At 39.7% G+C, this 26,512-nt stretch overlaps 6 protein-coding genes across 7 annotated transcripts; 2 read left to right on the forward strand and 4 right to left on the reverse strand.

Moving 5' to 3' along the window:
* Positions 1–95: 95 nt before the first annotated feature.
* yipf1 (Yip1 domain family, member 1) lies at positions 96–5,832 on the reverse strand. Its single transcript, XM_076293970.1, has 10 exons — positions 5,752–5,832; positions 5,210–5,272; positions 4,958–5,115; positions 4,781–4,864; positions 4,562–4,649; positions 4,359–4,475; positions 3,638–3,804; positions 3,120–3,302; positions 1,066–1,174; positions 96–797 (listed from the first exon to the last, which is right to left on the reverse strand). The coding sequence occupies exons 2-9, from the start codon at positions 5,241–5,243 to the stop codon at positions 1,085–1,087; spliced, it is 921 nt and encodes a 306-aa protein (XP_076150085.1). The 5' UTR covers positions 5,244–5,272; positions 5,752–5,832; the 3' UTR covers positions 96–797; positions 1,066–1,084.
* Positions 5,833–6,088: 256 nt separating this feature from the next.
* Positions 6,089–8,314, forward strand: lrrc42 (leucine rich repeat containing 42). 2 transcript variants are annotated; one of them, XM_076293969.1, is made up of 7 exons: positions 6,089–6,670; positions 6,771–6,902; positions 6,992–7,110; positions 7,316–7,401; positions 7,481–7,594; positions 7,709–7,787; positions 7,866–8,314. In XM_076293969.1, exons 1-7 carry the CDS (start codon positions 6,216–6,218, stop codon positions 8,141–8,143), a joined length of 1,263 nt encoding a protein of 420 aa, XP_076150084.1. In that variant the 5' UTR covers positions 6,089–6,215; the 3' UTR covers positions 8,144–8,314. The 2 variants fall into 2 exon arrangements, with proteins under 2 accessions (XP_076150084.1, XP_076150083.1); XM_076293968.1 differs by having other exon boundaries at positions 6,989–7,110; positions 7,866–8,311.
* A 149-nt stretch (positions 8,315–8,463) lies between these two features.
* LOC143133390 (low-density lipoprotein receptor class A domain-containing protein 1-like) lies at positions 8,464–15,659 on the reverse strand. The gene is made up of 5 exons (XM_076293156.1): positions 15,647–15,659; positions 13,199–13,474; positions 12,461–12,598; positions 8,958–9,086; positions 8,464–8,789 (listed from the first exon to the last, which is right to left on the reverse strand). Exons 1-5 carry the CDS (start codon positions 15,657–15,659, stop codon positions 8,641–8,643), a joined length of 705 nt encoding a protein of 234 aa, XP_076149271.1. The 3' UTR covers positions 8,464–8,640.
* A 416-nt stretch (positions 15,660–16,075) lies between these two features.
* Positions 16,076–20,472, reverse strand: tmem59 (transmembrane protein 59). The gene is made up of 8 exons (XM_076293972.1): positions 20,271–20,472; positions 19,759–19,864; positions 19,538–19,632; positions 19,234–19,386; positions 19,066–19,138; positions 18,844–18,970; positions 18,435–18,552; positions 16,076–16,814 (listed from the first exon to the last, which is right to left on the reverse strand). Exons 1-8 carry the CDS (start codon positions 20,433–20,435, stop codon positions 16,662–16,664), a joined length of 990 nt encoding a protein of 329 aa, XP_076150087.1. The 5' UTR covers positions 20,436–20,472; the 3' UTR covers positions 16,076–16,661.
* A 353-nt stretch (positions 20,473–20,825) lies between these two features.
* On the forward strand, positions 20,826–22,665 carry tceanc2 (transcription elongation factor A (SII) N-terminal and central domain containing 2). The gene is made up of 4 exons (XM_076293973.1): positions 20,826–21,198; positions 21,291–21,432; positions 21,831–22,024; positions 22,285–22,665. The coding sequence occupies exons 1-4, from the start codon at positions 21,097–21,099 to the stop codon at positions 22,471–22,473; spliced, it is 627 nt and encodes a 208-aa protein (XP_076150088.1). The 5' UTR covers positions 20,826–21,096; the 3' UTR covers positions 22,474–22,665.
* A 286-nt stretch (positions 22,666–22,951) lies between these two features.
* cdcp2 (CUB domain containing protein 2) lies at positions 22,952–25,623 on the reverse strand. Its single transcript, XM_076293157.1, has 6 exons — positions 25,610–25,623; positions 24,942–25,315; positions 24,280–24,621; positions 23,833–24,186; positions 23,451–23,632; positions 22,952–23,263 (listed from the first exon to the last, which is right to left on the reverse strand). The coding sequence occupies exons 1-6, from the start codon at positions 25,621–25,623 to the stop codon at positions 22,952–22,954; spliced, it is 1,578 nt and encodes a 525-aa protein (XP_076149272.1).
* Between the last annotated feature and the right edge of the window lie 889 nt (positions 25,624–26,512).

The raw sequence follows: 26,512 nt of genomic DNA on the forward strand, positions 1-26,512 counted from the left end.
AATGCACATAATTCATAATTTCACCTTATTCTAAATGAGCTCACATAAACCTCAGTTTTGTGTAATAATCAATGACACAAGTGGACATAAATATAAATTTTGTAACACGGTAATAAATCTTTATTCAAAATTAGGGATTAAAAAGTAAAGACCTTTAAAAAAAAACAAAAAAAAAAAAACACTATACAACTATAATTGTTGCATTGTGAAAGTACCGAGGCAGAGAAAAGACTGCCTGCCCAGACACATTTATAATTTTGGCTTACCATTAGTAGTTCACTTTCTAAAGTTTTACATGATATGGATATGATCCATAACACCCAAACAATGACAAACCAGTTACAAACCCATGCTTATTTTTAATTTACAATGACCTGCAACTTAAACCAATCTCTAGATTAATTGTTTTTACTTTGGCTCACAGTATAAATACAGTGGCCTACCCATTAAAAATATATATATTTAAAAAGAATGAATGGCAGAATTGGAATATCCTACTCCAGGAACCCATCAAGTTCAGTAATCACATTAATATTTTGAAACCAAACTGTGCACAACAAATTACACATCCCGATGTAACCCAGGTTGTTCAGTAACAACTAACCAGGCTGTGAGTAATGCCGTTGAGAATGTAGTGCTTTTGTTAGCCATGTCCACTCAAATGCAGTCTTACCAGCACTCAAATAATGGCTGTTCAGGCAAAGCTCAACAAGGACACTGAGTATGCATGAAATCCAGACGACAATGACTTCATCACCACGGCAACCTGATTCTTAGTAATAAGGCAACTGGAGAACCTGCAATTAAAGAAGAATAACACTTGCTTTGGAAGGAGAAATCATGTCGAGGAAGTCTCATCTCAAGTGTTGGCATGTCAGGACACCAAGATAATTAAACATCATCAAAAGACAAAAGGAAATCATCAACTGTAATATTAGATGTCACACTAACATGAATTTAATAAGTTAAAGGAAAAACTCGGTCTTAAGAGGAAAAGATGGATTTCAGAGAGGTTGCAAGAGCTATGGAGCTGAGAAGTCAAGTTTAATCTCCTAAATTCTTTACCTCAAGCAGAATTTGACATTTAAGTTGTCTTAGTTGGGATTGTCTTGATTTCTTCATTCTGCCCCAAGATGGAAGTGTTGTCATACTCCCGTGTGCTAAAGAAATATGCCTGGGGGAAGACATAATATAAGGTTTACTTTATTTCTTCACCACCACACACAGCTCACTAATTAAATCAATCTAATCACTGACATCTGATATCCAAATGGACATGATAGTAGCACATTAAATCTAGGTAGAAGACAAACTGGGCCATTTCCACGTCAGTCAACAATATCGGTCAGTGTTTCTGCTTATAACAGTATGCCTATCTTCACGGAAGGCGTAATTTGACACCTCTCTGGGATAATCCTTTCACGCACAAGCTCTAAGCACCAAAATGCAAGCATCGTGTGGCCACAACAAGCCAACTGGCCTCAGTGGGCTATGTGATTGTGGTCACTTAAGACAGGCCTTGACATTTAGGGCCCTATTGTGCATCCGGCGTAAGGCGGTGCAAAGTGCACCGCAAGTCTTATTCTTATCATACACTCAATAAAGTGTAAATTTTTCGCAATGCGCTCCACTTTTATAAAAACCTTGTGCCCAGGGGTGTGGTCTGGCGCATGATCCAAAAATCGCTATCTTACACCCTCTAAAAATCATTACCACTGACCAAGAAAAGCCTGGGCCCAGTTCCCCGAAAGCATCTTAAGCCTAAAAGCGTTGTAAATTCCCTCTTACGAACGTCTTAAGATTTGCCGACTGTTTCCCGAAACCATCGTAGCTTAAGAGCGTCGTGAAAACACTCGTAGATCTACGAGTGCTCCAGACTTTTCGCTACCGGCTAAGAGCGTCTTAACAGTACTTCTCACTGAGGTCACCAACAGGACATACAACAAATTTACAACTGAGAATACATAATCCAACGTACGTTCCCATTCTTTATTGTGTTTACCTGTGATGAATCAGATTTTAGCGTGCAAATTAAATAGCATAGCCTACATTTAATGGTCATAATAATCTGATGAAAAGCGGACAAAAATGCAATCAAGTTATGAAACGAGACGTTGCCAGAATAGTTTGCCATTATCTTTGCTAAGTGAAGGCTATATTTTATTAGGCCTATGAGGTAAAAAGCAGAGAAAGCAACATGTGGTTTAGTCTGTACTGCATCAAAATCTATGCCTACACATTTCCTCACTTTCTTACTCGACTTCTTTCTTATCTTCAAACGTGTTTTTAAGTGCACCGCGAAAAATTATTGCATGGTGCAACAATCTAATTTTAAATGATTACAATTATTTATGTCTGTGTGTGGTATATAACCTACTTGGGATGCTTACATGCAGATGTCAAAGTGTTACTGTTTTCGTATTGGTGTGAATTAATGTGTAGATCCGAAGTTTAAACGGTAGGCCTATAGCCTATGATGAGGCCACCTGACATCACCGTCAAATTAGGATATTTCAGAACTATTAACGTGGACAGCTCCCCTTAAGAGCATCGTAAAGGAAAATTCCGGTATTTAGCACTTGGAGTCGCTTTTCTGGTTTGTTTTGGATGAACTAGAGTAGTGAACACTGAAATTTTGATGATTGGTCCTGTCTCGACTTTTCTGACTCGTTTTGAATCGCCTTTGACTTCTCAGAGTGGCTGCAAACAGGCATACTGTAGGCTACTCAAACATGTCCTAAAACAACCCTTAACATTCGTTTTCAAAACTGTGCAACTCACCGAGTGGTTAGTGGTGTTCGTTGATTACTAAAAGCAAATACATCGGCACAATGCATGATTTCCAGCCGTCTTAATTGCTATTGTGGAACTATTCACAACCGCTCAATATTTGAACCTGAAGCATAGACGGTGGTGCAGTAATATCAACGTGCAATGAGTCTTCCAACAGAAATCAATGAGATTTTACAAAATGCCAAAATTCGGGTGTGCGTACCATAGCATTAATTCCTGCAGGCGCCCCTGATGAAAGCAATACTACATTGAAACAAAAGATGTGAGTTTATTTGTTACAAAACTCAATATGTCTGAATCTCTTTTTTGTCAAACGAGATTTTTACCTTGCAACCCACTGCTAGGAGGACGTGTAGAGCCACAATAGTCAAGATAATTGCAATGGCGACTCGGCGGTGGTCATCTCGAATGGCAGGCCAAAAGGTCATCACTAGAACTGATCCAGAGAGACAGAGAGCCGCAACAATGGAAAACCACCTGACCCCTTCGTTTGGTATGATCCACAGCACCTAATTTAGTTAGAATATGTCATATATTCACATATTTGTAGACTCACCACATAATTAAACCCGTTCAAAAGTAAATACCATTCATAATTTATCATTCTGTAATACCAACCAGGAGTCAGATTGGCCAACACGTTAAAAAATAGTACTAACAGGCTCTGAATTACAAAAGATTATAGCCTTTAATCTGCAGCTCCCTAAAGCTACATACATTCCAGGCACATCTACAGACATTCCAAGCACATGGTTGCAAAGACAGACGCCATTCTCCATCAAAAATGTTGAGGCAGTTATGTTTAGGTAAAATTGGTACATAATATTGCTTTAGTCATACGCACCACAGCTGGTATGTAGATAGACAGAGAATAACCGTAGACACAGACGATCTCCAGAAAGGTGTAGGTCACAGAGTTCACCACTTTGCTGTTGCGCCATGTGAGAAAACCCCAGAGGGCCAATGGAACAAGCCAGGCATAGGTATAGATTGCTGTGGCTGCCATGGTAACTGGATAAAAAAAATATGCATTTTTAAGGTTTATATAGAAAGCTGTAGGCCTATGCTTCAATACAACAAAATTATCAAAATGTGGTTACGACAGTGGTACTCAAGCCTCATCTGACCCCATCACCCCAGTTGTGGTTCCACCTTTCTAGAGAGTTACATTTCTCATCTCGGTCCCCTTGATCCGGTGTTGTTTTAATTGATAAGTAGGCCTGCTTATGTTTGTGGCTATTTTATTTTGAATGTATGATGTTCTTTGTCAAAAAATAAAGGCATTGATAAAGATAGGCACAAAAGAAGACAAATTTCCTCCTCTTCGTCACACCCCACCCTGTCATGTCTATTCTCCACTGGGGCCTGCCCCACACTTTGATAACCACTGGGTTAAGAGGTATGTTAAGTCACGTAGTATGTACAACTAATTACAACTTGGATAAAAGTTGGGTATAACTTGGGTATAACTTATATAAAAGTTGTGACCAGATGTTACGCAGCATGATCACATTGGCAAACAGCAACACAGCACCCAGAGGCTATTGAAGACACTTCACACTTACCTTTACGAAACTCAGGTACATATTTATACTGTGGATTACCATGGTGCTTCAGAAAGGTGGATATGTTACCACTTATGGCAATGGCAAACACAAGGGTAGCACAAATCCAAAAGGGTCCTAAAAGCACAGGAATGAGCCTTTAAGACTTATACCGGTACATACTATTATGAACCATAAATAATTAAACTAATACATCCACTCACCATAAAGATCAGGATTACTGCGTATGTGTAGACGGACAAAGTTTTTCCCCCGCCATGGCAGTACTGATCCAAATATTCTCTCCTTCACCTGATTACAAAAAATCCACAGTAAATGTAAAAATCCATAGTAAATGTAAAGAATCCATGCATATGAAAGTGAGCTATTGCTGTGCCAAACCTTGACAACTCTCTTGAACAAGCCTGAATGGAACAGCTTACCTCTTGTGTGTCCACATCAAAAAATGTTTGGTAGTATTCAAATGTCCAGAAAGGTGCATTTTTAGACTTTGCGCTGGAAAGCAGCTGAAAGACAACACATTTCAAAATATTTTAAGAAGGGGCCCGCACACTCACTGTGTTTTGACATTTCAGAGTTTTCGTCTGCATTCTTCTCACCTCTGCTTTGTCATCATCTGTGTCAAGTTCATCATTCTCCACCCCAAAAGGAGTAGATCCTGTGGTTTTGTTTTGCTTTTGAGATTTCACCATGCCATCCATGTCCACAGATGTAGAATCCTTGGTATTACCAGGGAGGGTTCCATCCTCATCAAATTCTAAGAAACAAGAGGTCAGATCAGTGAAGTAAAAAAATGGGATATGTACACACTGTCTAATTATTCATACCTTAAGGTGAATTGAAATTGAAACCTTGAAATTGAAGCAAGAAATCATTGTTCGCCATTTAGATCACCAAGGAGAAATGGCCGGGTACTGTTGGGAAAAGGGCAAATGAAAGTAATAGCGTTATTTCTTACCTATTTGACATGTTACACCTACCATTTTACACATGATTGGTACAACATGAGTGTCGTTTGTTTTCCTGCTCGAAAACAAACGATATGACGTTAGATAGGCTAGCTTCTAATCTCGACAGCCTATTAATGATAATGACATGTCTTGCACCGTTGAACTGCTGAACCATAGACAACTATCTCAAGCAAGTGTGTACTTTCTCTAAACATGCCTTCCAGGATGTTTGTCAGGAACCATAGCTACAAGAGGGAATTGGAAACTAACGTTACATCAAAGTTTTGTTAGCTAACGTTATGCTAGGGAAGTTATGGTTAGCTAGCAGAGTTTAAATATGACACAGTAAATTCCCAGCTAATAATGCGAGTTTTTACACTGGTTAACCATTCAATAATGACAAGCGACACCGTTTTGTTGAAATTAATGGTAAGTTAAACCACCTAAATGTATAGACGAATGATCCACCTCAATCCTCTCTAGTAGCAGCAGGACAGCTAACAACAATACACGTCACATCCGATAGGCCTACATATCTATCAGAATAAAGGTTCGGGTTTAACAGACTATTATTTTTAATTACAAGGGAAAGGAAACCCCTTATTGTGTTTTTACACTGGACATGTCTGTATGTTCTCAATGGTGGATGTAATTGGTCAAGCGTTTTTCATAATGCATAATGGAAAAATAATTGTTTCCCCAAAGCAACCTTTATTTTGACGTAGTGTTCGGGGATTGCATCCCGAGAACTCGTGCAAATTGAATTTCAGACGAGTGAGTAGTTTGAAACTGAGAAGTCAAAGGAAGGTTTTCCAATAATGTACATGTTAATAATCCACTGCTAATGCAGATTTGGGTTAACGCGGCACTTTATTCCATCCTATAGGCTACATTGGACTACTTTAACATGTATTCAAATGATGATGTACACGACGGGACCATTTATGTTAGAGAGAAAAGTGAACTGCACTGTGTAAACAATGCTCGTGAGGCTGGATATCCACCTGTAAAAAGGAAACCTACAAGACTCTTTGAGAAGGATTTTTCTGGTCGACTGTGTATAGACAATGTGACTGCTTCTTCCTCTAAGAGGAAAGATCACTTCGTTTTCACATACAACAGTGAAGGCAGCTTGCGATATACTGCAAAATCTTTATTTGATACGTGCTTGCTTTATATTGCTGATAATGTCCAACACATTGAATCTCTAGTTGGTTTCCCTGAACAAATGGCTGACAGACTATTTACAGCTGCTGAAGAAAAGCAAAAATTCTCAAATTCGGAGACTGGTCTAAGGGCTCTGCAAGTGTTTTGTGAAGCTTATGGGGATCTTGTGCTTAGGTCATTGTGTTTGAGAAACAGGTAGGTTAGTTGTAGTATCACTTGTTCTAGGCCTATGGCATACTGTTGGACATTCGAAAGGCTCGAGACCTAATGCGCCATACTCTTTTTTGTTTTAAAGGTTTTCTTTGCTGTCTGAAAAGTTGGAGGAAATTAAGACATTTCAAAGCCTCCAGTGCTTAGACCTTCATGGATGTAAGTTGGGAGATGGCCATGAAATCTTTGAACATTTGACATCTGATCAATTGGGCAGGTATAATCTTTCCCACATACTGTATGAGACTATTTCTTATTCAAAGCAGTTCATTTTTATTTCATTATTCATATTTTTTTTTGCAGTAGTCTCTCCCAGTTGTCATTGGGAGCAAATTGTTTGTCAGACCCTGGCCTTCAGAAACTAACAGCACCAGTTAGGGTGATGAAGAGAGGGCTTCAAAATCTCAAACTGCTGGACGTAAGCTGTAAGTAACCTCCAACATTAGCTTTCATGTAGCCGCAGTTCTCCACTATGGCATCCGATTTCATGTTGATGTTGCATGTTCAAGTTTTTCAGGTGACTTCCAGATTCCTCCATTGGGCTTAATGATGCTGGATGCCTGTTTTCATCTGAGCACAGACATAGGCAGACTATATCTATGTGAAATCGTTTGCTTTCTCTCTGTGTAGACAATCCTATCTCTGAAAGGGCAGTAGGATACTTGGCTTGCTTTCGGAAATTGCAAGGCCTTGACCTGTCCGAAACGCTTATCAAGGTAAAAAAAAAAAACTGCAGTCATTTTGCGTTCAGTTGGACATTCCTCAAAGCATCATATAATTCATGATCATTCTCAGCCAGGAATGTCCTTGAATAAGCTCCTATGGAGTAAGATGAGACTGGTTCCCTCGGACACTCCAGTGGCAGTGTTTAATCACTCCTGCTGTAAAACAGAGGGCTGGGCACAGGAGGTATACATTTATTTTCTGCACACTGATCATTTTTTTATGGAGGATTAAGTTGTGTACGATGGTAGACAGTTGTTGTGTGTGCATGTTGTGAGTGTTCATTTATTCCATTTATAGGTTGTAAACCAGTGGGAAGTGAATGGTGCTAAATTACCAGAGAAAGATATTAAACCAAGGACAAATGCTCTTCGTTTTTGTAAGTATTACATTCGACTGCAATTACAGAACAAAGATAATGTAGTTAGTAGTTAATAATCCATGGAATCTCTTCTAGATGGAAGGGAGAGGTTTGTGCGAGAGACTCTGAATTCCACTCCCGTGGTATGCAACAAATCAGATGGTGTGATATTGAGGCTGCAGTTTTACAGACCTGCACTGCAAGAAGAAATCGCTGTGGATGCGGACAGCAAAACAGACATGCCAGCACAAAAAGGCATGAAAAGAAAACGGTCCATGGAGAATGAAAAGGCAGTTGTGAATAGCAAGAGTTCAAAACGCCAGTCTGTGTCCTCATTTTCTGCTGAAGACTTGGACTTATTGAACAGCTACTAATACCTCCATAATTGATCTTTGTCTAACTTTTACAAGACGTTGTGGTTAAGTTTCAGTGCTTAGATTTTTTTTATTAGTAACATAGCAGATTATATTAAAACATTTTATTTTAATTTTACAGTTGCATTTTTGTTTTATCATAATAACTTTCATATAATGCCATTAACATGCTCTAAATTAGTTTACAAACATTTAAGTTACAAAATGTAAAGTCAAATTTGAAAGAAAACACAAAAGAAATTACCAACAATAAAAAAAATGGTATGCAGCTGTGTGCTTTCTCTAGTCTATGTAATTGTAATGTACAAATGCAATGTACTGTACATGGTAATAATATGATACTTGACTACTGAATCCCTTCATAATTCACTTTGTAAAATGTGTTAGTAATTGACAATGTGTTATACACTATGATCTTTGATAATATCACCTCACACTAGACCTCATTATGTAACATATGTGAAGGTTATTAGTTACATTAACATATGTGAAGGTTATTAGTTGCCTGAGCATAAGTACTCATCTGACCAGTCGTAGCAGTTCTGTCTACCATCTTTACATAAGGAGCGAGGGACACACAAGCAATATTGGAATTCTACTGGGGTGCATGTCCACCATTGTGATCCACAGGGTGGGCAATCTGCATCTAAGAAACAAAAGTATGTGTAATGTATGACAGTTCGCATTTCAGTTCATATTTCAGTGTTCTTAGAAATATAAGTTTTATTAGAAATATACAACATAAATTACTTTAAAAGAATTTTGAATATAACTGATCTATAAGTATATTTAATATATAGGGTTTTATACTCACAGATGCCCATCTCATCTGAGCAATCCCCACAGTCATTTATTTGGTTACACTTTTTATCTACAAAAATCCAGAAGTGCGAGTTTCCACATCGGAACACAAGGTTGCTTGGGAGGTTGTTGGGCAGATCACCTGCAAGGGAAATGGACAGTATATCAGATATCTGTGTGTTTTTTCCCCAAAGTGTCACGCTTAGTTGATAGTCATAGATACGTTATATTTATTTAAATTCAACTGAGACTACAGTTAGAAGCCATTTTTAACCAAGCCAGATTGGTGGCACAAAATGATAACAGGGTCATTCCACGTCAACTCAGCCACCCATGTACATGACACCTCTCAGATTTTGCTGAAAAGCGGCCTTATGTTGCCTTATGTTACCAAACTGAGGAATCTGAAGTTTCAGGTCAATATCTTAAACGGTTTGCCCGTGGCGTCCATTTGAAATTCGGGTGCCACGGCCCTAGTTGACACATTGGAATTTCACATTTCATCCTTTGCCATTTTTGGAAGTCCATAATGTCTGTTCTAATAGTGGTAGAGGGCTGGAAACTGGTGTGGTAGGTCATTGTAGCCTGTACTACGCAGAATCAACATTCCTTACTGTTTGGAGGAGAGGTGGGTCACCAAAGTCCTAAAAAATGTTGACAGCATGTGTGATTTTTCACTTTTTGGGTGGCCGTAGCACCACGATTAATGATCATATTTATTCTAAACAGGATTATTTGTTATATTTGGGAACTTTGCTCTTGCCAAAATTAATTTGAGGGTTATGGTACCACTGATGGGGGTTTTATGGGGGTCCAAAAACCCTCTCCGGCAAAGGTGACTTTTTTGGAACCCCATATTTGGACCCCCAAATGACCATGTGGGCACTTGATGATCCTAATGGGATTTATACCAGATAAAGATACATATTTGTTCTTTCTTTTAATGAAATAACATTTTTGACTATGAAGCTCCATAATATGAATTTTATTCTTCATAATGCACCATTTTGGACATTGTTTCCAGAAGTCTGGAATGTAAATCAGGGAGAATTTAGTGATGATAAAGCATGAAAATAGTGGAAATAACTTAGTATTATGCTCAGTGATGGCAAACAATTAAATACTGAGATGCTGTCACAGATTAACCCCTTATCCCCAATGAAAGAGACCCTCCATCAAACTTTCAAACTAAATAACAAGAATGTTACATAGTGTAAGACCACTACAAATAAAAGAGTTTTCCCTTGCCCATGTCACTCTCCAAATAAAATTAAATTGAAAATTAAATAGTGTCTATAGTATTATCCAAGAAATTGTGGAAGCAGTGGCATCATTTTGTCATGGTAATTTTGGTCAAGTTTGTATTGGCGAGCACTGCGTCCATAGATGTCTGGCACACTGACACAACAAATGATATGTTGGAATGACACCCAACAGGGGATCTGTCTTTGGTCCGATGGCCATTTGAGGATGTTGTTGACACACTTCATGAATTTCACAAAAACATCACCATGTTCATCTGAACGTTCAACAATGTTTCCAATGAACCAGTTATCATCATAGATACAGGCAATGTATTTTCCTAGCTGGAAAATTGAGTTTTGTGGCTGATCTGACTGAGTGTTCTGCCAGGTGTTCTGTATCCAAGTGTTCTGAATCCGATTGTTGTCCTGCATCGACATCTGTGAATATTGTATCCTGTGATATTAATTTCATCCGTATCTTATTTTTGGAAATTGGTTTAAAGCAATGATGTGATCGTGTTCCACTGATCGTTTTGGCCGAGGCGTAACGTCTCTCCAATTCCTATATTTCCTCATGTTTTTTAATATCTTCTGCACTAACAAAAAAGAATGTCAGATCAGCCACAAAACTCAATTTTCCAGCCAGGAAAATACATTGCCTGTATCTATGATTGGTTCATTGGAAACATTGTTGAACGTTCAGATGAACATGGTGACATTTTTGTGAAATTCATGAAGTGTGTCAACAACATCCTCACATGGCCATCGGACCAAAGACAGATCCCCTGTTGGGTGCCATTCCAACATATCATTTGTTGTGTCAGTGTGCCAGACATCTATGGACGCAGTGCTCGCCAATACGAACTTGACCAAAATGACCATGACAAAATGATGCCACTGCTTCCACAATTTCTTGGATAATACTTAAAGACACTATTCCATTTAATTTTCAATTTAATTTTATTTGGAGTGACAGGGGCAAGGAAAAACTCACTTTTATTTGTAGTGTTCTTACACTATGTAACATTCTTGTTATTTAGTTTGAAAGTTTGATGGCAGGTCTCTTTCATGGGGGATAAGGGGTTAATCTGTGACAGTCTCAGTATTTAATTGTTTGCCGTCACTGAGCATAATACTAAGTTATTTCCACTATTTTCATGCTTTATCATCACTAAATTCTCCCTGATCTACATTCCACACTTCTGGAAACAATGTCCAAAATGGTACATTATGAAGAATAAAATTCATATTATGGAGCTTCATAGTCAACATTTTTATTTCATTAAAAGAAAGAACGAATGTGTATCTTTATCTGGTATAAAACCCATTAGGATCATCAAGTGCCCACATGGTCATTTGGGGGTCCAAATATGGGGTTCCAAAAAAGTCACATTTGCCGGAGAGGGTTTTTGGACCCCCATAAAACCCCCACCAGTGGTACCATAACCCTCAAATTAATTTTGGAAAGAGAAAAGTTCCCAAACATATCAAATAATCCTGTTTAGAATAAATATGAATTCTGCCTCCAGAATTGTGTAGTACAGGCTACAATGAACTACCACACCAGTTTCCAGCCTTCTACCACTATTAGAACAGACGTTATGGGCTTCCAAAAATGGCAAAGGATGAAATGTGAAATTCCAATGTGTCAACTAGGGCCGTGGCACCCGAATTTCAAATGGACGGCACGGGCAAACCGTTTGAGATATTGACCTGAAACTTCAGATTCCTCAGTTTGGTAACATAAGGCACATTTCACTAACCTGGCCCTAGCCAGATGAATGTCGTTCCGCTAGCTCCACTCATCCATCTGGAACCGATCCATTGAAATGTCGTTTCAGAAGGCTGGACCTAATCAAAAAATGCTTGCATATGATTGAATAAGCCACTTGTCCGTCATCTATTGACGTGCTACTTCAACCACTCTCATCGAAGCCAACCCGTGACGCTGATAACAGTCTCACAGTCGCTTCTACGCTATGTCACATCTATGAAACTCCCGCCCTGCGTCCTGATTGGCTAAACCATAAAGTTGGTTGGAGAAATCACTCTCAATGGAAGAGGTTCCAGATGGATGTGAGTGAAGCTAGGCGGAGCTAGCGGAACGACATTCATCTGGCTAGGGCCAGGTTAACATTTCACCGCTTTTCAGCCAAATCTGAGAGGTACCATGTACATGATACCCCGATTTTGGCTGTTTTCACTTGGAATGACCCAACATGAGCCTTGAAGAAATATGGCCTAATTAGAGAAGAAAAGTTCTGAACGTAACTGCACATGTGTCTGCTCTCATCTGCCCCACTGGGACAGTTATGAACCCCATCACAAAGGAGTGAGGGCGGCAGACAGGTGACTCGGTCATCACAGAGAAAGCCTGATCCATTCTGATGGGTCCTGCACTCACGATTAACTGAAAACAATTATCAGGACAAAACAAGATATGAATACCTGGAGCATAGCAGTATCTCAGAGCCCCAAGGACGTGTGAAAAAATATGCACACAGACACACTGATTCACTCACATTCCATCGACATTCACCCAAATCTCTGTCTCTCTCTTGTCATGACCTAACTCTACGGAGGACATTTTTTTTGTTTTACTTTGGGGATGGAAATGTTTGTGTGTGTGTGTGAGAGAGAGAGAGAGAGAGAAAATAAGCACCAAATGTTATACTTAAGTCTTATCAAGGAAAATAATTTCTATTTATCAGTTTTACAGATTTATCAGTATAAATCAGTTCATAGACCCTCCATCATTCATATGTTGCAACACTTTTTGGTATTCTTGAAACAGAGACTAAATTAAGTTTTACAAGACAAACTAATTTCTAAGCCAACACGGCATCAGATTTGTGCCAAGATTAAGTCGAATATATAACCGAATGGTCTGTTTAATCGAATAAATAAATGGACCGTTATATTTAACTGTTATTTCAGTGCCTGACCTTTTCTGTGTACTTTGTAATACAGTGATAGCACATGAATCAGATCTCAGTCTTATGTGTCTCACCAGGAGGCTGTTTGGGGATGCCAAAGAACAAGGCAACAGCGACACCTGTGGCGGTCAGCGCTAGGCCAGTCAGCACCAGGGTGGACACACAGACAGCTCTCCTGCTGCAACAACTACAGCTGCAGCACTCCCCACAGCAGTCTGCACAGAATCCAAAAACAATGTTAGCTGAAGCATGATGTCCTGTGCTAGTTAGTGCCCGAGCACCGACGGTGCGCGAGGCCGGGATTATGAAAGGATTATTATTAGGGCCCGAGCACAGAAGGGCACAAGGCCCTATTGTTTTTGTAAGGATTATTATTATTAGGGCCCGAGCACCGAAGGGCGCAAGGCCCTATTGTTTTTGTAAGGATTATTAGGGCCTGAGCACCGAAGGGCGCAAGGCCCTATTGTTTTTTTTGTAAGGATTATTATTATTATAATTATTATTATTAGGGCCCGAGCACCGAAGGGCGCAAGGCCCTATTGTTTTTGTAAGGATTATTATTATTAGGGCCCGAGCACCGAAGGGCGCAAGGCCCTATTGTTTTTGTAAGGATTATTATTAGGGCCCGAGCACCGAAGGGCGCAAGGCCCTATTGTTTTTGTAAGGATTATTATTATTACGAGTATTATTATTTTGACTTTGTCTCAGAGCGTTTTCCTTTTTTGAGGTGGTTAAGATGGGTGAAAAGTCTTGAAATTTGGCACACACATCAGGTGTCACGCAAAGCAGTTAGGTACAAGAGCTTGGCCCCGGGCGTGAAATTTGGCACACACGTCAAGAGGTACCATGAATACACAGGGGAAAAGCCTTGGCAATTAGACGGTTGATCTGATTCATGTGAAAGTTGGTATACATGATGCTAATATGCTTCTGATTCTAAATTGTGTAGCTTTTTTTGATATGTTGTAATTTGACGAAATGGCAAAACTATGAATTTTAATACCCTTCCACATAAACAATAAATGTGTCTTAATTCACCATGCATGGCTTGAAATGTTTTAAATTTCACAGGTCTTTGAATACCATGGGAGTGATGATATTCACATGCCCATAATGCATATTTACCATAGCGCCACCACCTGGCAACAGAAAGAATGGCAATTACACTGATGTCACATGATCAAATTTAACATACTCCTCCTAGAAGGTTTGTCAGATTCATGTGAAATTTGGCAAATATGATGCCAAGATGTTGCTGATGTTAAATTGCGAAGGGATTTTTGATATGTTGTAATATGTCATGATTTTAATATCTCACCATATAAACAGGAAATGTGTCATAAAGTCACAGTGCATTGAATGAATGGTCTGAAACTTCTCAGGTTAATAGATATTATAATTATGATGATATCCAGACACCCTATGGGCCTGCCTGGCATAGCGCCACCATATGGCCAAACAGGAAATATGCCAGAAATGCTCTATGCTTTGAATAAATGGTCTGAAACTTCTCAGGTTAATAGATATTATAATTATGATGTATCCAGAGACCCTATGGGCCTGCCTGGCATAGCGCCACCACCTGGCCAAGCAAGTACATGTGGCAGAAAATAACATACAAAAACAAATAGCACACGCATCAAATATGTACATTTCACAAATGCACCACGTCGGTGCTTTGTTGGATTCCGACATGTCACGGGTTGCGGCCCGCATGTGCTCGGGCCCGCCATTGCCGCTTGCGTCTATATTTTTCTAATTCCTTTGGTAATTTTTGTTCCCCCCCCCCCGGCAATTCTCCAATAGTGTAGGTTGACTAGGGACGTCAGTATTTAGGTGTCTTAAATAGGAGGTCTGCATTATATGGTGTTTGTTCTTGCTAATTGACAATTCAGTAGAAATAAGACAATGAAATAACTTTTCATCTTTACACTATGGATCCGGATGCGATGCGAGCAAACATTAGCGATAAAATCCGTTTAATGTTATCAACTGGAGTGTGACTGCAAGCAACGCGAGCAATGATGCAACGTGACGTTTTGAGATAACTTTTGTCAGACGCCCCGTTTCTATTTTCTGTCTGTCTATTTTGAAATATGACGTAATACAATAGAAGGGCATAATTTACGGATTCAGTGTAGATAGACATACAAAACGGTCGCTCGCTTGGATCCTGTTCAAGTTTATTTATATAGCATATTATCATACATAGGATGTCACTCAGTGTGCTTAAAAATAAAAGAAAAAAGAATAACAGTAATAATAGTAATTAAATAATAAAATAGATCGAGGGGAGAAATAAGACTGAATGAATAGGAGGTAAATTAAAAATAAATTAAATTAAAATAGATGTTGTAAAAAGAACATATTAAAAAGAAAAGGATATAGTGTTAGGATAATGTGCATGTCTTGAATGAGTCCTACATATGAAAGTATTTTTGGGGACTGGTGTACAAATTAAGTGCATAGGTCTGACCGGAGAGATCTTACCTTCCTCAAGTGCTTCAGTGGGTCTAACTGACCGGTGAGCTTCATGCCTCTGGAGATGAGACAGGAGTGAATACTGCATCCATTCACGTTCAAAAGTGTTGCTCAATAGTTACACTATCAACATTCAAAGAGGATATGGTGTATCATGTCAGTATCTCACCTGCGGATAAGTTCGACTGGATTTCATCTTTCAGAGGTTGTTAGTCTTTCTTCATGACTAAGGAGTATCTGTTCTGTTATCAATATGGAAGTCTATGTTGTGATTGCAGACAGTCACCTAGTAACCACCTTGTAGACTCGATACATCATAGTCTTGCTGTCTTAAGACATACCCACAGAGAAAAGTAAACAAAGAATGTCTTCTTATACATCAGCAAGCCCTTGATATGACAGCATGTCCCTTGACATAACAAGGACAACTGTTAGGAAGATTACAGGCAAATTAGTACCAGCACACTAGCTATTTTAAAGAATTTTATTTGGGAGACACATAGTTTAATTACAAATATCCATTCTTATGTGTAACAGTAATCACACGGTGGGCTAGCTACTGTTTATACATTTCCTCATGAAGCTCCATATACCCCATGTCATCCCAGACACACCACCTAAGACCAGGGAATGGGTTTAGCATGAGTTAATCCATATGGAACTCACTATTAACTACAACACCTCTTGGACCGAAACCGTAGTTAACACACCAATATTAATCCAGGAAAAAAAACAGTTTCTAAATGGATCTTTCAGACCCCCCCTCCGAAAAAGAAGTAAAGCGATTTAAAAAAACGTAGTGAAACAGGGCTATCATTGACAGTGTAATGCTTCAATCATGCCAATATACAGATACAATTATCTTCCCCGTACCTTTGCTTAGAGCAGTTCAAACGCTTAGGAGAAAGTCATAGAAAATGTGCTAGAATCCATCAATGCAATTTCAAGTGAAAATGTAAACTGCTTAAAAATAAGACCAACATCATAGGCCTCATTTTTTCTTTTCTTTAAAATACCACCCTATCAAATATTTGTCAGAAAATGAAGCTGCCTTTCCTAGATATTGGACTGATTGAGGTTGACTTTGGATGGCAGGGGTCCTGCCTCCATCTCTTCTCCATTAGAGGTGAGGATCACTAAAGAGGATGGTGAGTATGGTGTCAGCTTCTGGTCTTTCATAAACTCCATATCCCCATAGATGCTTAGTTTCTACAACAAAAGACACAAAAATGTTTAGTTAAATATTGATTAATCAGTTTCTCAAACTATTGTCTACACCCACGGTTGTCAAACTGGGGTACGCGTACCCCCAGGGGTACGTGGACTGATTTCAAAAACATCTAAGTCATATGCCTTTTCAAACGTTTTTCTCTTTCCCACGTTGGTAACTTAACTTCCGCATTTGCACTGCACATTAAAAACGTATTTTCTCCGCATTAACAAAATATTCGAGAGTGGAGACAGAGAGGGTAAAACAGCGTTTCTCAAACTGTGGGTCGCGGAGACATGCCAGGTGGGGCGCGAACTGACGTGAAAAACAGGAGTTTTTTTTTTTCTTTCTTTTTTTTAATCTGTAGCCTAGGCCCAGGTAGCACCCGATGCGCAATGGACGCACTGTGTTATTCATAGGGAAGCGCTCGTGTCAAGGCAGCTTAGTTAGTCCCGACCTGAATGAGATTTTGAACGAGGTTGTGAGAGTGGTGAATTTCATCAAGACCCGGCCCTTAAAAGAGTGTCTATTCTCCGCACTTTGAGAGGAGATGGGAGCTGACCAAAAGGCTGTACTGTTTCACAGCGAGGCAAGGTGGCTTTCCCGAGGTAAAGTGCTGTCGCGTGTTTGAGCTCCGAGTCGCCTCTTCTTGGAGGAAGAGCGCATGTTTGAATCTGCGAGCAAAAGTTAAAAGTTTGGGAACCACTGGTCTACACACATTTTTTTTATTCAAACCCAACACAAATCTAAAAACCTATGAATGAGGCAGCTATGAGTTTTTCTCAAATCTTTGCAAGCCAACTAACCTACATATCGGCTATGTACATCATAACACATACAAACATCAGCCTTATATACACCAACAACAGCATGGCTGGTTTTGACAATTTTTTTTTATATTTATGATCATACTGTTAAGCTGTCATTACATTTTTTAAAGTTTTTGGCTCACAACAATGGTGAATAGCTTGGGTGACTTACAGACATGAAAGGGGAGTCAAAAATACACCTTAAAAAGTGCACAATACAAAACAAGATATTGTTGCCCTTACCGGCAAAAAGTACAAAGGGAAATCTGAGAATGACTAGCAAAACAAATAAATACAGGCTGCAAAGTTTATATCAGTTCTCAGTTCCAAATTGATGTACTACATTGTTCTATCTGTATCTTTGAGAGAATAGCAAGTTAGTCAGGGATATGTCTTCTTTCGTCTGGTAGCAGATATTGGTTTCAGATAAGATGTTGACATGTCATCCGGAGTGTAATGTTTTTAATCCTCAATGTCGGTAAAGTGCAGCTATAGGCTAGGATTTACCAAACCCAATGACCAAGCAGTAGCTAAGTATAGTGTCAGCCAACACAACAGCCACCCAAATACAGAACAACTACAATCTATGCCACCAAAGAATATAAATGATCACTGTAGAAGTAGTGTTAATACAATTGAAACATACCTGCATGTATTTAAGAACTAGTGCATAATATCTTAATGTATTTAAGACTTTTTAAGGTTTAAATTCATACAGATAAATGTTAAGACTTTAGACGCCACAACAACTTTGTTTGCTGTTAATGTGATCAACAATAGTCATCTAGGTTTTTGTGATGATGGACTTACCTCAGCAGGGACATACTGGTCAACAGCAGTAGCCACTGTGGCACAGCAAATCCAAATCAGAACCAGGACTGACAGAACCAGAGTGGTGGTCAGAATCCAGCCTGGAAGCCATGGGTTCCTGCCATCAAAAGAAGTCATAATTTCAAAGCAAACATAAGGAATTAGAATCTTATTCAACATCTGTAACTATTAGATAGATAGATAGATAGATAGATAGATAGATAGATACTTTATTGATCCCCAAGGGGAAATTAAAGCATTATAAGATCTGAAATGATAACATCTCAACTGAGTTCACAGAAACAAGGAAGTGATTTAAACTCTGTGGCCATTTACATTTCCTCATTTTTCGTGAGGAAAAAAAAAAAAACATCCACTATGTGCACTTCAAAGGTCACCGTGAACCAACCTTGACAGGCAGCCAAACAGGCTAGACTGATCCTCACTGTTGCCTCGGTCCACAAACATATCTCTGTCTCGCTCCTGAATGTAGCTGCGATGGTAGTCTTTGTAAACAGGGTTACTCAATCCTTGGTCTGCGACAATGAAAATATGTTGCATTTAAAATACCATATAGACTAACATTTAAGGCTATCCATCCATATTAAACATATGTATAAGAGGAACATACATGAGTTCTGTGGTACATCCTCCTCCTCCATCTGGTACTCGAGCTGAGGGACAAACTGAACTTGTGGCTCAGACTGTGGAATTGAAGACAATGTATCAGAACCAGCTTTAGGTTGACAACCGTAACCTTACCCTACACAATTTGAGTGAGTCCTAGGTTGACGATTACCTGGAAAATAACTACTTTTCCATCATCTGCTTGAAGGTAGAATGTCCAGGATGACATGATAAAGTTATGAGCCTGGCTCATAACGTCATCCCAGAATCCTCTCACTAAAGTCAGTGGGTAGAGTAGATGGATCCTTGGCATCATGGATAAAAGCTGCAAAGCAAGGCAGCAATTTGTGGTCAAAGATGTGACAATCGTGTACAAATTCAGTGAATGTCATACTGACCACAAAATCATTAACATGGACTATGGCATGCTTTTACATTCTTCCATTAACACGCAGGTGCAGGAGTTAGGAACTCACCTGTTCTTGCCTTATCTTAGCAAAAGGAAGTTGGCTCTGACATCCGAGATTACAGGCATACTGTTCATCAGCCTGGGAATATGCCTCATGACAAGCTATGAAGATTAGAAAAACAAACAATTCATTCTTCATGTAACAGTCCCAAAACACCAGGCAATACAGTAATACATAGGACTTATGTAACATGGAAAGAGCAAAAGGCATGCAAGGCATGGTCTCACCAGATTCGCACTCTGATTTAGTTTGATTGAGGTCTTCAGTGTCTCCGACAAACTGACAAATGGAAAACAGACGACAACCTCTCTGGCAGGCATATAGTTCCTCCTCCTGCGAAATAAAGGCAAACAGTAGTGCATTACTCACAGCTGCACTTTCCATGCAAGAATACAATCACGTTTTAATGGCTGTCAGCAACAGGAAGATAAAATATGGAGTCTGCTGCCCTGCTCGGCTCGACACCACCATTGTCGTCATTATCCTTCCTGTTCATGTTCATGTTATTAGCACTATTAGCAACTAAGAGAGATTCAACATGACATGTGAAGCAGCAAAATAACAATATACAACGCAACAAATAATCAGGGATAACATTGTCCATTCAGTCGATTTTAGCAAATCGTGAGGAAATTATAACAACCACAGCAAACGGTTATGGAACCTAGGTGGTAGAATAGACTGATGGTTATTGTAGCTGACCAGCTAGCCGTTAGCATTGTTGATGATACATACATACCCGTGGATAAGTATGCAAACTATAGGTCATCTGACATGTTTTGTGGCAAGAGGCGGTGTTTCCCAAAACTCCGTCGAATGCATCGGACGATGCGGTCGCTGCCAGTGTGCAACTGCAAGTTAAAAGCAGCCCCAACATTATTCTGTAGGGACCTATCGCTTCCATTTTTGTAGCAAAACAGCTAACTACTACGATAGGTTCACACTTCCTTGAGCGATACACTTTTGTTTGCTGGGTCTCGCGAGATATGCCACCCTATTTGGCGTGTTCGCACCATGGTTCGCACGCGGGCTTGTTTCCCGCTTTCAGGCAATGCAACATCTACATAAAATTGTGCTATTTTATGTATTGCAACAATTATGTTACAGTATTCACCACATATTGTTGCCAGCCATGTAGTGGTTAATTCCATGCCATCTGTAACACAAACATTCAACTCAAGGATACAACAGGATGCTCATGTGAAAACAACATGCATGACTCTACCGAACATGTCCTTATTTGAATATGAATGCGGCGCGGCACCACCCATAGTATGGCCAGCCTCCATGATGGCCAGAGCCCGTTTACGGACTTATTAGACATTCTCTGGTATGGCTAACTAGAATGCATTCTCATGGACATTCTCTCTGCCAGTAGCCTGCCAGTAGCTAACTAACATAATAAAAAGAAGCGAGGGAATATCCGACAACATTTAACGACGTTACCCTATAAAACATACACTTCGATGCATGCGTCTGTAGCTCTGCCACTTGTTTATGCTATGTTCAGACATCAACACTAATACAGACGGAATCTCGGATCTTGGCTACTCCTGGAGATAACAATGGATAAATTTGTTGTCAGGTCTCCTAGGAAAGCACCTGAAAAGTCGGCAATGAAGCATGGAGAAAAGGTCTATCGCCAGACCACCATTGAATCTCTACGGGTAATCGACCTTTTTGTTGTTTTGACTGTAACGTTAAATATGTTTATAGTTATCGTTGTGTTTATTTAATCCTTGTTGTCTCATTCCACCAGAGAGTTGTTGTAATTGAAGACATCGAACGGTACAAAGCTATACTTGAATTATCTGGTCAAACTAAAGAAAACATGTTAATGGCTTTGACGGAACTCAATAAGAAGATGCCATCTAAGGAAGTATTGAGGACCACACAAATAGGTGAGATTGCTTGGACTTGGACAACATAGTAGGCTAAACGATTATATGAAGTGACGGTATGGCAGTCGCTCTCATCCAGAGCTACTTTGCAGTAACACTAGGCAACACAAGTAGTGTCTTGCAGGAGCAACACGGGGCAAGGTGCCTGCCTTGCTCAAGGCAGGGGCACTATGGTAAAGCCCCCTGATGGAACTCACTACCTTTTGGTCTTCCACTTGTAAGACCAGATCTCTAACCACAAGACCACTCAAACATAGGCCTACATACAGACATGTGTTATGATACATACTGGTACATAGGCCTACTGTTACAGCCTACATGTACAGTATGTTTCCATGTCATATGCATACATGAATGAACACATAATTAACCAGAGATAATAATTTCTGTTTTGAAAGGGCATGTAGTGAATAAGACGAGAAAGAACGCAGACCCAGAAGTAAGCTCTTTGGCTAAGGAGGTCTACAAAAAATGGAGAACTTTTGTTGAGGATAATGCAAACAAACCCTCTATAGAAGTTCGCTGCGATAAACAAACCGAGGAGCTGCGGGACAATGCAAGACGGCTCCTCTCTGAAGCCATGGGATTAGAGGTATAGCCTACATCCTTGTTCAGATTTTTCAGTCTAAGCATTATAATTCAGATTTAAAATGGAACACACAAATGACCACATAACTAGAGCTTTATATGTTAAAGATGAGCAGTTCTAGACTCCTTTGTTTTATTACTGATTGTTCACAGAATTGTTGTTTTATAGCTTACTTTTTGCATAAATACTGACATTGATCAATCAACATTTTTCTGAAGTATCTTGTAAGTCACTTAACAAGCCTCACTTATTTATTTTTCCAGAAATCACATGGCCTTGTGGAGAATATTGAGAGAGAAGTGTTCCATCAAAGTGTTCGTCTTATTAATGGTGGTTACAGACGAACTGTGAGGGCCTTGGTCTTTGCCCTGAAACACAAGCCTGACTTAAGATCTCAAGTGAAGGATAGTAAGCTTTCTGTAAAGATCCTTGTTAAAGACCACAAAAAATGACAGTGCACCAGAAGACATTTTTGAAGAATATGTGGAAATACTGCTGCTTGCGTCAACAAGAAAAACTTTTTTTTACTGTTTGAATTTTTTAATGAGTGAGTTTTTTACTATGACTTTTTAATGACATTTTAAAGGTATGAAAGGTGATCATTCTTGTTTTACCACAAAATTAAAACTTGAATGACGCAACAACTTAGTTGAAATGATGATCCTTTACTTATCCAATCTCTCAGGAGTGTCACACATTTCAGTGAGAGGGTCTCTGGCATGCTGAGTCCGTTCCTTTAACTGTCCCATGAAGACATGTGCTCTTCAGGTAGTGCCATATGACAAAACCAGTACTGATCAGCAACAAACTACTATAGAGTAAAGGAACACATTTTTAATCTGGCAGTACGGAAAGGCCTGCGAATCTATGGTCTCATGATCAGTAGGGAGGTTTGAGTTTGTCTCTTGTATGACGGAAATGCAGATCATCTCACAGCAACACGAGCCAAACAATAGCAATCAGCATCAGGATAACAGCCATCACACAGATGCTGATGAAGACGATGTCACTGGTTTCATGAGGCTCGGTGTTTCCACTCTCTCCATCTCCCTGGCTGATTGACTCCAGGGCGAGCCGAGCCAGTTCATTCATCCGGTTTCGCTCTTCAATGGAAATTATGTTGACATAAGCCAACTTCCTCTGGGCGTTACACTGCACTTCATACTCTTGCACGTTTTGCTTCTTCCCATCCGAGAGGTCAATGTAGAGGCTGTTTACTAACATTGTGATGTTCTGTCGTTTCTGCAAATGTGGTGACCCATTTCAAAGGGATAGTTAGAACCAGTATTCCTTTATTAAAGATTGAATAATTCAGTATTTTATACTTCTAGCTTCTATTGATAACAATTAAATAATAATACTCTCAGGTTTTGTTTTGGATGTAATTACAAAACAACACTGTGAGAGAACTGATCTTGAATGATTTTACCTGACCAGCAGTTCCACAGATACCGTCAAAGCGAGCCAGTATTTTATAAGATGTTGGTGTGATCTGGGCAGGACATGAAGGGTTCCCCAAGTAAATGCTTTCATCATCCAAAGGAGGTAAAGACAGACGGGAGATCTGGATCTGAAACTCACTTCTCGTGCAGCTGATGTTGATGGGCACCACTTAGACAAAGAAATAAACAAGGGAATCTTCACTTGTCTTCGAAACACCATTTTGAACACATGAAAACCATGAAGTGCACAACAACTAACTTTATATTCTATTTTTTTGCATTTGTACAAAATACGCGTATACTTTCAAATGCAACACGCACCTAGTGCACCTTACCTTTAGAAGGTGCAGGAATTGTGCTGACACTCACCTCCTATATAGGAGGCGAAGAAACCCTTAAAAGCATAGTTTCGGTCGGTGGTGAGGACCACCAAGAGTTTGTTGCCCTTCGAGAGTACTGAGGGAGGTTGCTCTGAGCCACACCAGCGGCCGAGCAAAGGGTCTGACTCGCTGCTCCCGTCATACACGGCCACAGAGTCATAATCGCAAATGCCCGTCAGACTGTTTTCATCCTCCAGCTCTATGATTGGGAAGGACAGCTTGACTCTGTATCCAGCAGACAGGGTAATAGTCCAGTGACAGTTTATGTTGTTTGGATAGATGTTCGGATAGTTTGGACTGGTAAAGTTGCCGCTGATGGAGGTTAGAATTTGCTGGCATTCAGCTTTCATTAAAAACAAACAAACAAAAGACATGTCAGTTTCACACAATCACATTGCAGAGCGTAATATTAGGCAGCGAATTATTGGCAACTTACCTGAGTAGTAATATGCTTTAAATCCTCTTCCTCCGATGTTGAAGTCAGATTTGAAAACAACAAGCAGTTGGTTTGAGGTAGTGATGGTGTCCGGAGGTCTGTCACTCCCGCAGTAGTTCCCCAGATGCTTGTGCTTTGTCGTGGGGCCATCAAAAAGGGCCACATAGTCAAAGTTACAGCCCTCGTTGTTCTCCAGCTGGAAGTCCAAGAAAACCAAGCTAACCACACTACGGTTAGAAACATGCACAGTCCAGGAGCAGTCTGCATTGTTACTATAGTCCTGTGGGTAACCTGGGCTTGAGATGATCCCAGATAAACCAGTCAGTACTCCGCCACACATATCTGACAAAAGGTAGAGGAAGAAAACAACCACACATTGGGGGCCAATGCATAAGTATGGCAAGCTCTGTAAAGGGCAAGAAGGAAAAGCAAGCTTTCAAGGCCCTGATTTAAATGTTGGGCAAAGTGCAAAATCTAAACTAAAGCTTGCTTATAACTACACAAAATCTATTTGCAATTGTAATACCACGAGAAGCTCAAACATCGGTAGGTCAGCTAAAAGCTGTCTCACGCTACAATCTACCGTTAGTACATGCGTAAGAACTTCGTTCATAGACTGACTTTGCACTTTAGTAAAGCTGGGAGAGATGTTTAAAATGTACCTTTCCTGTAGCCCACTGAGAATCCTCTGTGAGCCACATGGCGGTCTGAGTGGAAGATGATCGACATGACATTCCACGAGGAACTAAACTGGGGAGGGGACACGTCCCCACAGAACTTCCCCAGGAGGTTGCCCTCATCCTCTGAGACGCCATTGTAGATTTTGATGTAGTCATAAGAGCAGTTGGCGTGGTACTCCAGTTCAAAGTTGTGAAATGTGAGAAGCACAGAGGAGCCCTCTGACACCACGATCAGCCAAACACATTCTATGTTGTAGGGGTACAAGCCAGGAAAGTTGGGACTGGAAATGTTACCCGCGCTTGCTGATAGGATACCGCCACATTTTACACCTGTAGGAGAGAGATGTGCGATGTGACTTAGGTGTTCATTTCATCCCATTATTAACATTTTCTTTGGTTCAGTTGAAATAAGTCATGAAGAGGAGACTACTCTTTGCGGTTTTGTTTGACAAATTACATAAACTCTGTGTTGAATTGTGGTGTTCATAAGTTTACAGCCCAACAGACTGTAAGTTAGTCTGAAAAATGACTGCTTCATACAAGTTTGAGTTCAATCACAAGGAGAAGAAATTAAGTAAATATTGCAACTTCATATAATCTAATGTAATGCATTATGTGGGTGCGGCCTACATGAACAAAAATGGAAATACTTAAATACAGTCATTCTTATGTTATTTCTTTAACATTCTGCTTTTGTCTGACATTTTTCTACATTTCTGTAGATATTTCATCATTAAAGATGTTTGAAACAAGATTACATCACTTGTATAGAGAATACTGTACATTATTCTTAAATCTTATTTTCAGAATTTCTATGTAACTCTTTGTCTGATATGATTTTTACAGATGTATACATCACAACAAAATGTCCTCTGTTCATGCAACAGGCTGTCTAAATAAAGCTAAAAAAGGGCGTTCACATTGAAATGAATCACACATTAATCAATTAATAAACACTTACCTCTTTTGGGGAAGGCTTTGCCAACAAAAACAAACATTATATGAAGAAGGACCATCCTTAAAGCCATTTTGAAACTGTCCTCTATTTTTGTCTGTCACGCTCTAAATACAATGGCCGACATGCAATGGACAGCAGTAGACTACGTCAAAGTCCGCAGCCCAGTAACGAAGCCAAGGGCGAGAGTAGAACTGGTACAACACTGAAAAATTCATTCCCACATTGAATGAGGAACCGGATAGGTGAGCCAGTCCTCGCCTTTCCTAGACTTTAATGAGAGGTATCAAATGCACCCAGGTGACTTGTCAGGACACTATTTGGAAGAGATGGCATGAAGTTTTAATGTCCACACACACTCTAAATGCACGGTTGGCATGGCATGGGCTAAAATAAAGGCACAGGCAGTTTGGTGAATTTAGCAAGAAACTGTATTGCTTAGTTGCTTCAGTCACAGAACAGAGGGTTTTCTGTTAGGGAGATATAGCCACATAATAAGTCATAGTTTTACAATGAAATGCACACATTAAAACCCACATTTTAGAGCTCAATATCAAATTTGATTTACACATGAATTGTCCCCTGCAAAACCAAACAT

The sequence above is a fragment of the Alosa pseudoharengus genome, unplaced genomic scaffold (assembly GCF_046254945.1).
Source record: "Alosa pseudoharengus isolate Yale_2024_CS ecotype anadromous, Long Island Sound unplaced genomic scaffold, YU_APseudo_1.1 YU_APseudo_1.1_scf_2, whole genome shotgun sequence".
Taxonomy (NCBI): Eukaryota; Metazoa; Chordata; class Actinopteri; order Clupeiformes; family Clupeidae; genus Alosa; species Alosa pseudoharengus.

What these genes read in the sequence shown, in the direction of transcription:
- yipf1 (XM_076293970.1), bottom strand. Translation starts at nt 5,243, where the DNA reads ATGGCGAACAATGATTTCTTGCTTCAATTTCAAG. An exon ending in TTGATGTGGACACACAAGAG is followed by an intron (nt 4,650 to 4,780) that starts GTAAGCTGTTCC and finishes TTTTGTAATCAG; the next exon opens with GTGAAGGAGAGAATATTTGG. An exon ending in CTATCTACATACCAGCTGTG is followed by an intron (nt 3,303 to 3,637) that starts GTGCGTATGACT and finishes TAACTAAATTAG; the next exon opens with GTGCTGTGGATCATACCAAA.
- lrrc42 (XM_076293968.1), top strand. Translation starts at nt 6,216, where the DNA reads ATGTATTCAAATGATGATGTACACGACGGGACCATTTATGTTAGAGAG. An exon ending in TCATTGTGTTTGAGAAACAG is followed by an intron (nt 6,671 to 6,770) that starts GTAGGTTAGTTG and finishes TTTGTTTTAAAG; the next exon opens with GTTTTCTTTGCTGTCTGAAA. An exon ending in CAGAGGGCTGGGCACAGGAG is followed by an intron (nt 7,595 to 7,708) that starts GTATACATTTAT and finishes TTCCATTTATAG; the next exon opens with GTTGTAAACCAGTGGGAAGT.
- LOC143133390 (XM_076293156.1), bottom strand. An exon ending in CATCCCCAAACAGCCTCCTG is followed by an intron (nt 12,599 to 13,198) that starts GTGAGACACATA and finishes AATTGTTTTCAG; the next exon opens with TTAATCGTGAGTGCAGGACC. An exon ending in CTCAGATGAGATGGGCATCT is followed by an intron (nt 8,790 to 8,957) that starts GTGAGTATAAAA and finishes TTTGTTTCTTAG; the next exon opens with ATGCAGATTGCCCACCCTGT.
- tmem59 (XM_076293972.1), bottom strand. Translation starts at nt 20,435, where the DNA reads ATGGAAGCGATAGGTCCCTACAGAATAATGTTGGGGCTGCTTTTAACT. An exon ending in GTTTGCATACTTATCCACGG is followed by an intron (nt 19,865 to 20,270) that starts GTATGTATGTAT and finishes TTTATTTCGCAG; the next exon opens with GAGGAGGAACTATATGCCTG. An exon ending in TAAATCAGAGTGCGAATCTG is followed by an intron (nt 19,633 to 19,758) that starts GTGAGACCATGC and finishes TAATCTTCATAG; the next exon opens with CTTGTCATGAGGCATATTCC.
- tceanc2 (XM_076293973.1), top strand. Translation starts at nt 21,097, where the DNA reads ATGGATAAATTTGTTGTCAGGTCTCCTAGGAAAGCACCTGAAAAGTCG. An exon ending in CCACCATTGAATCTCTACGG is followed by an intron (nt 21,199 to 21,290) that starts GTAATCGACCTT and finishes TCATTCCACCAG; the next exon opens with AGAGTTGTTGTAATTGAAGA. An exon ending in ATTGAGGACCACACAAATAG is followed by an intron (nt 21,433 to 21,830) that starts GTGAGATTGCTT and finishes CTGTTTTGAAAG; the next exon opens with GGCATGTAGTGAATAAGACG.
- cdcp2 (XM_076293157.1), bottom strand. An exon ending in CTCAGTGGGCTACAGGAAAG is followed by an intron (nt 24,622 to 24,941) that starts GTACATTTTAAA and finishes ACCTTTTGTCAG; the next exon opens with ATATGTGTGGCGGAGTACTG. An exon ending in TCTGTGGAACTGCTGGTCAG is followed by an intron (nt 23,264 to 23,450) that starts GTAAAATCATTC and finishes CCACATTTGCAG; the next exon opens with AAACGACAGAACATCACAAT.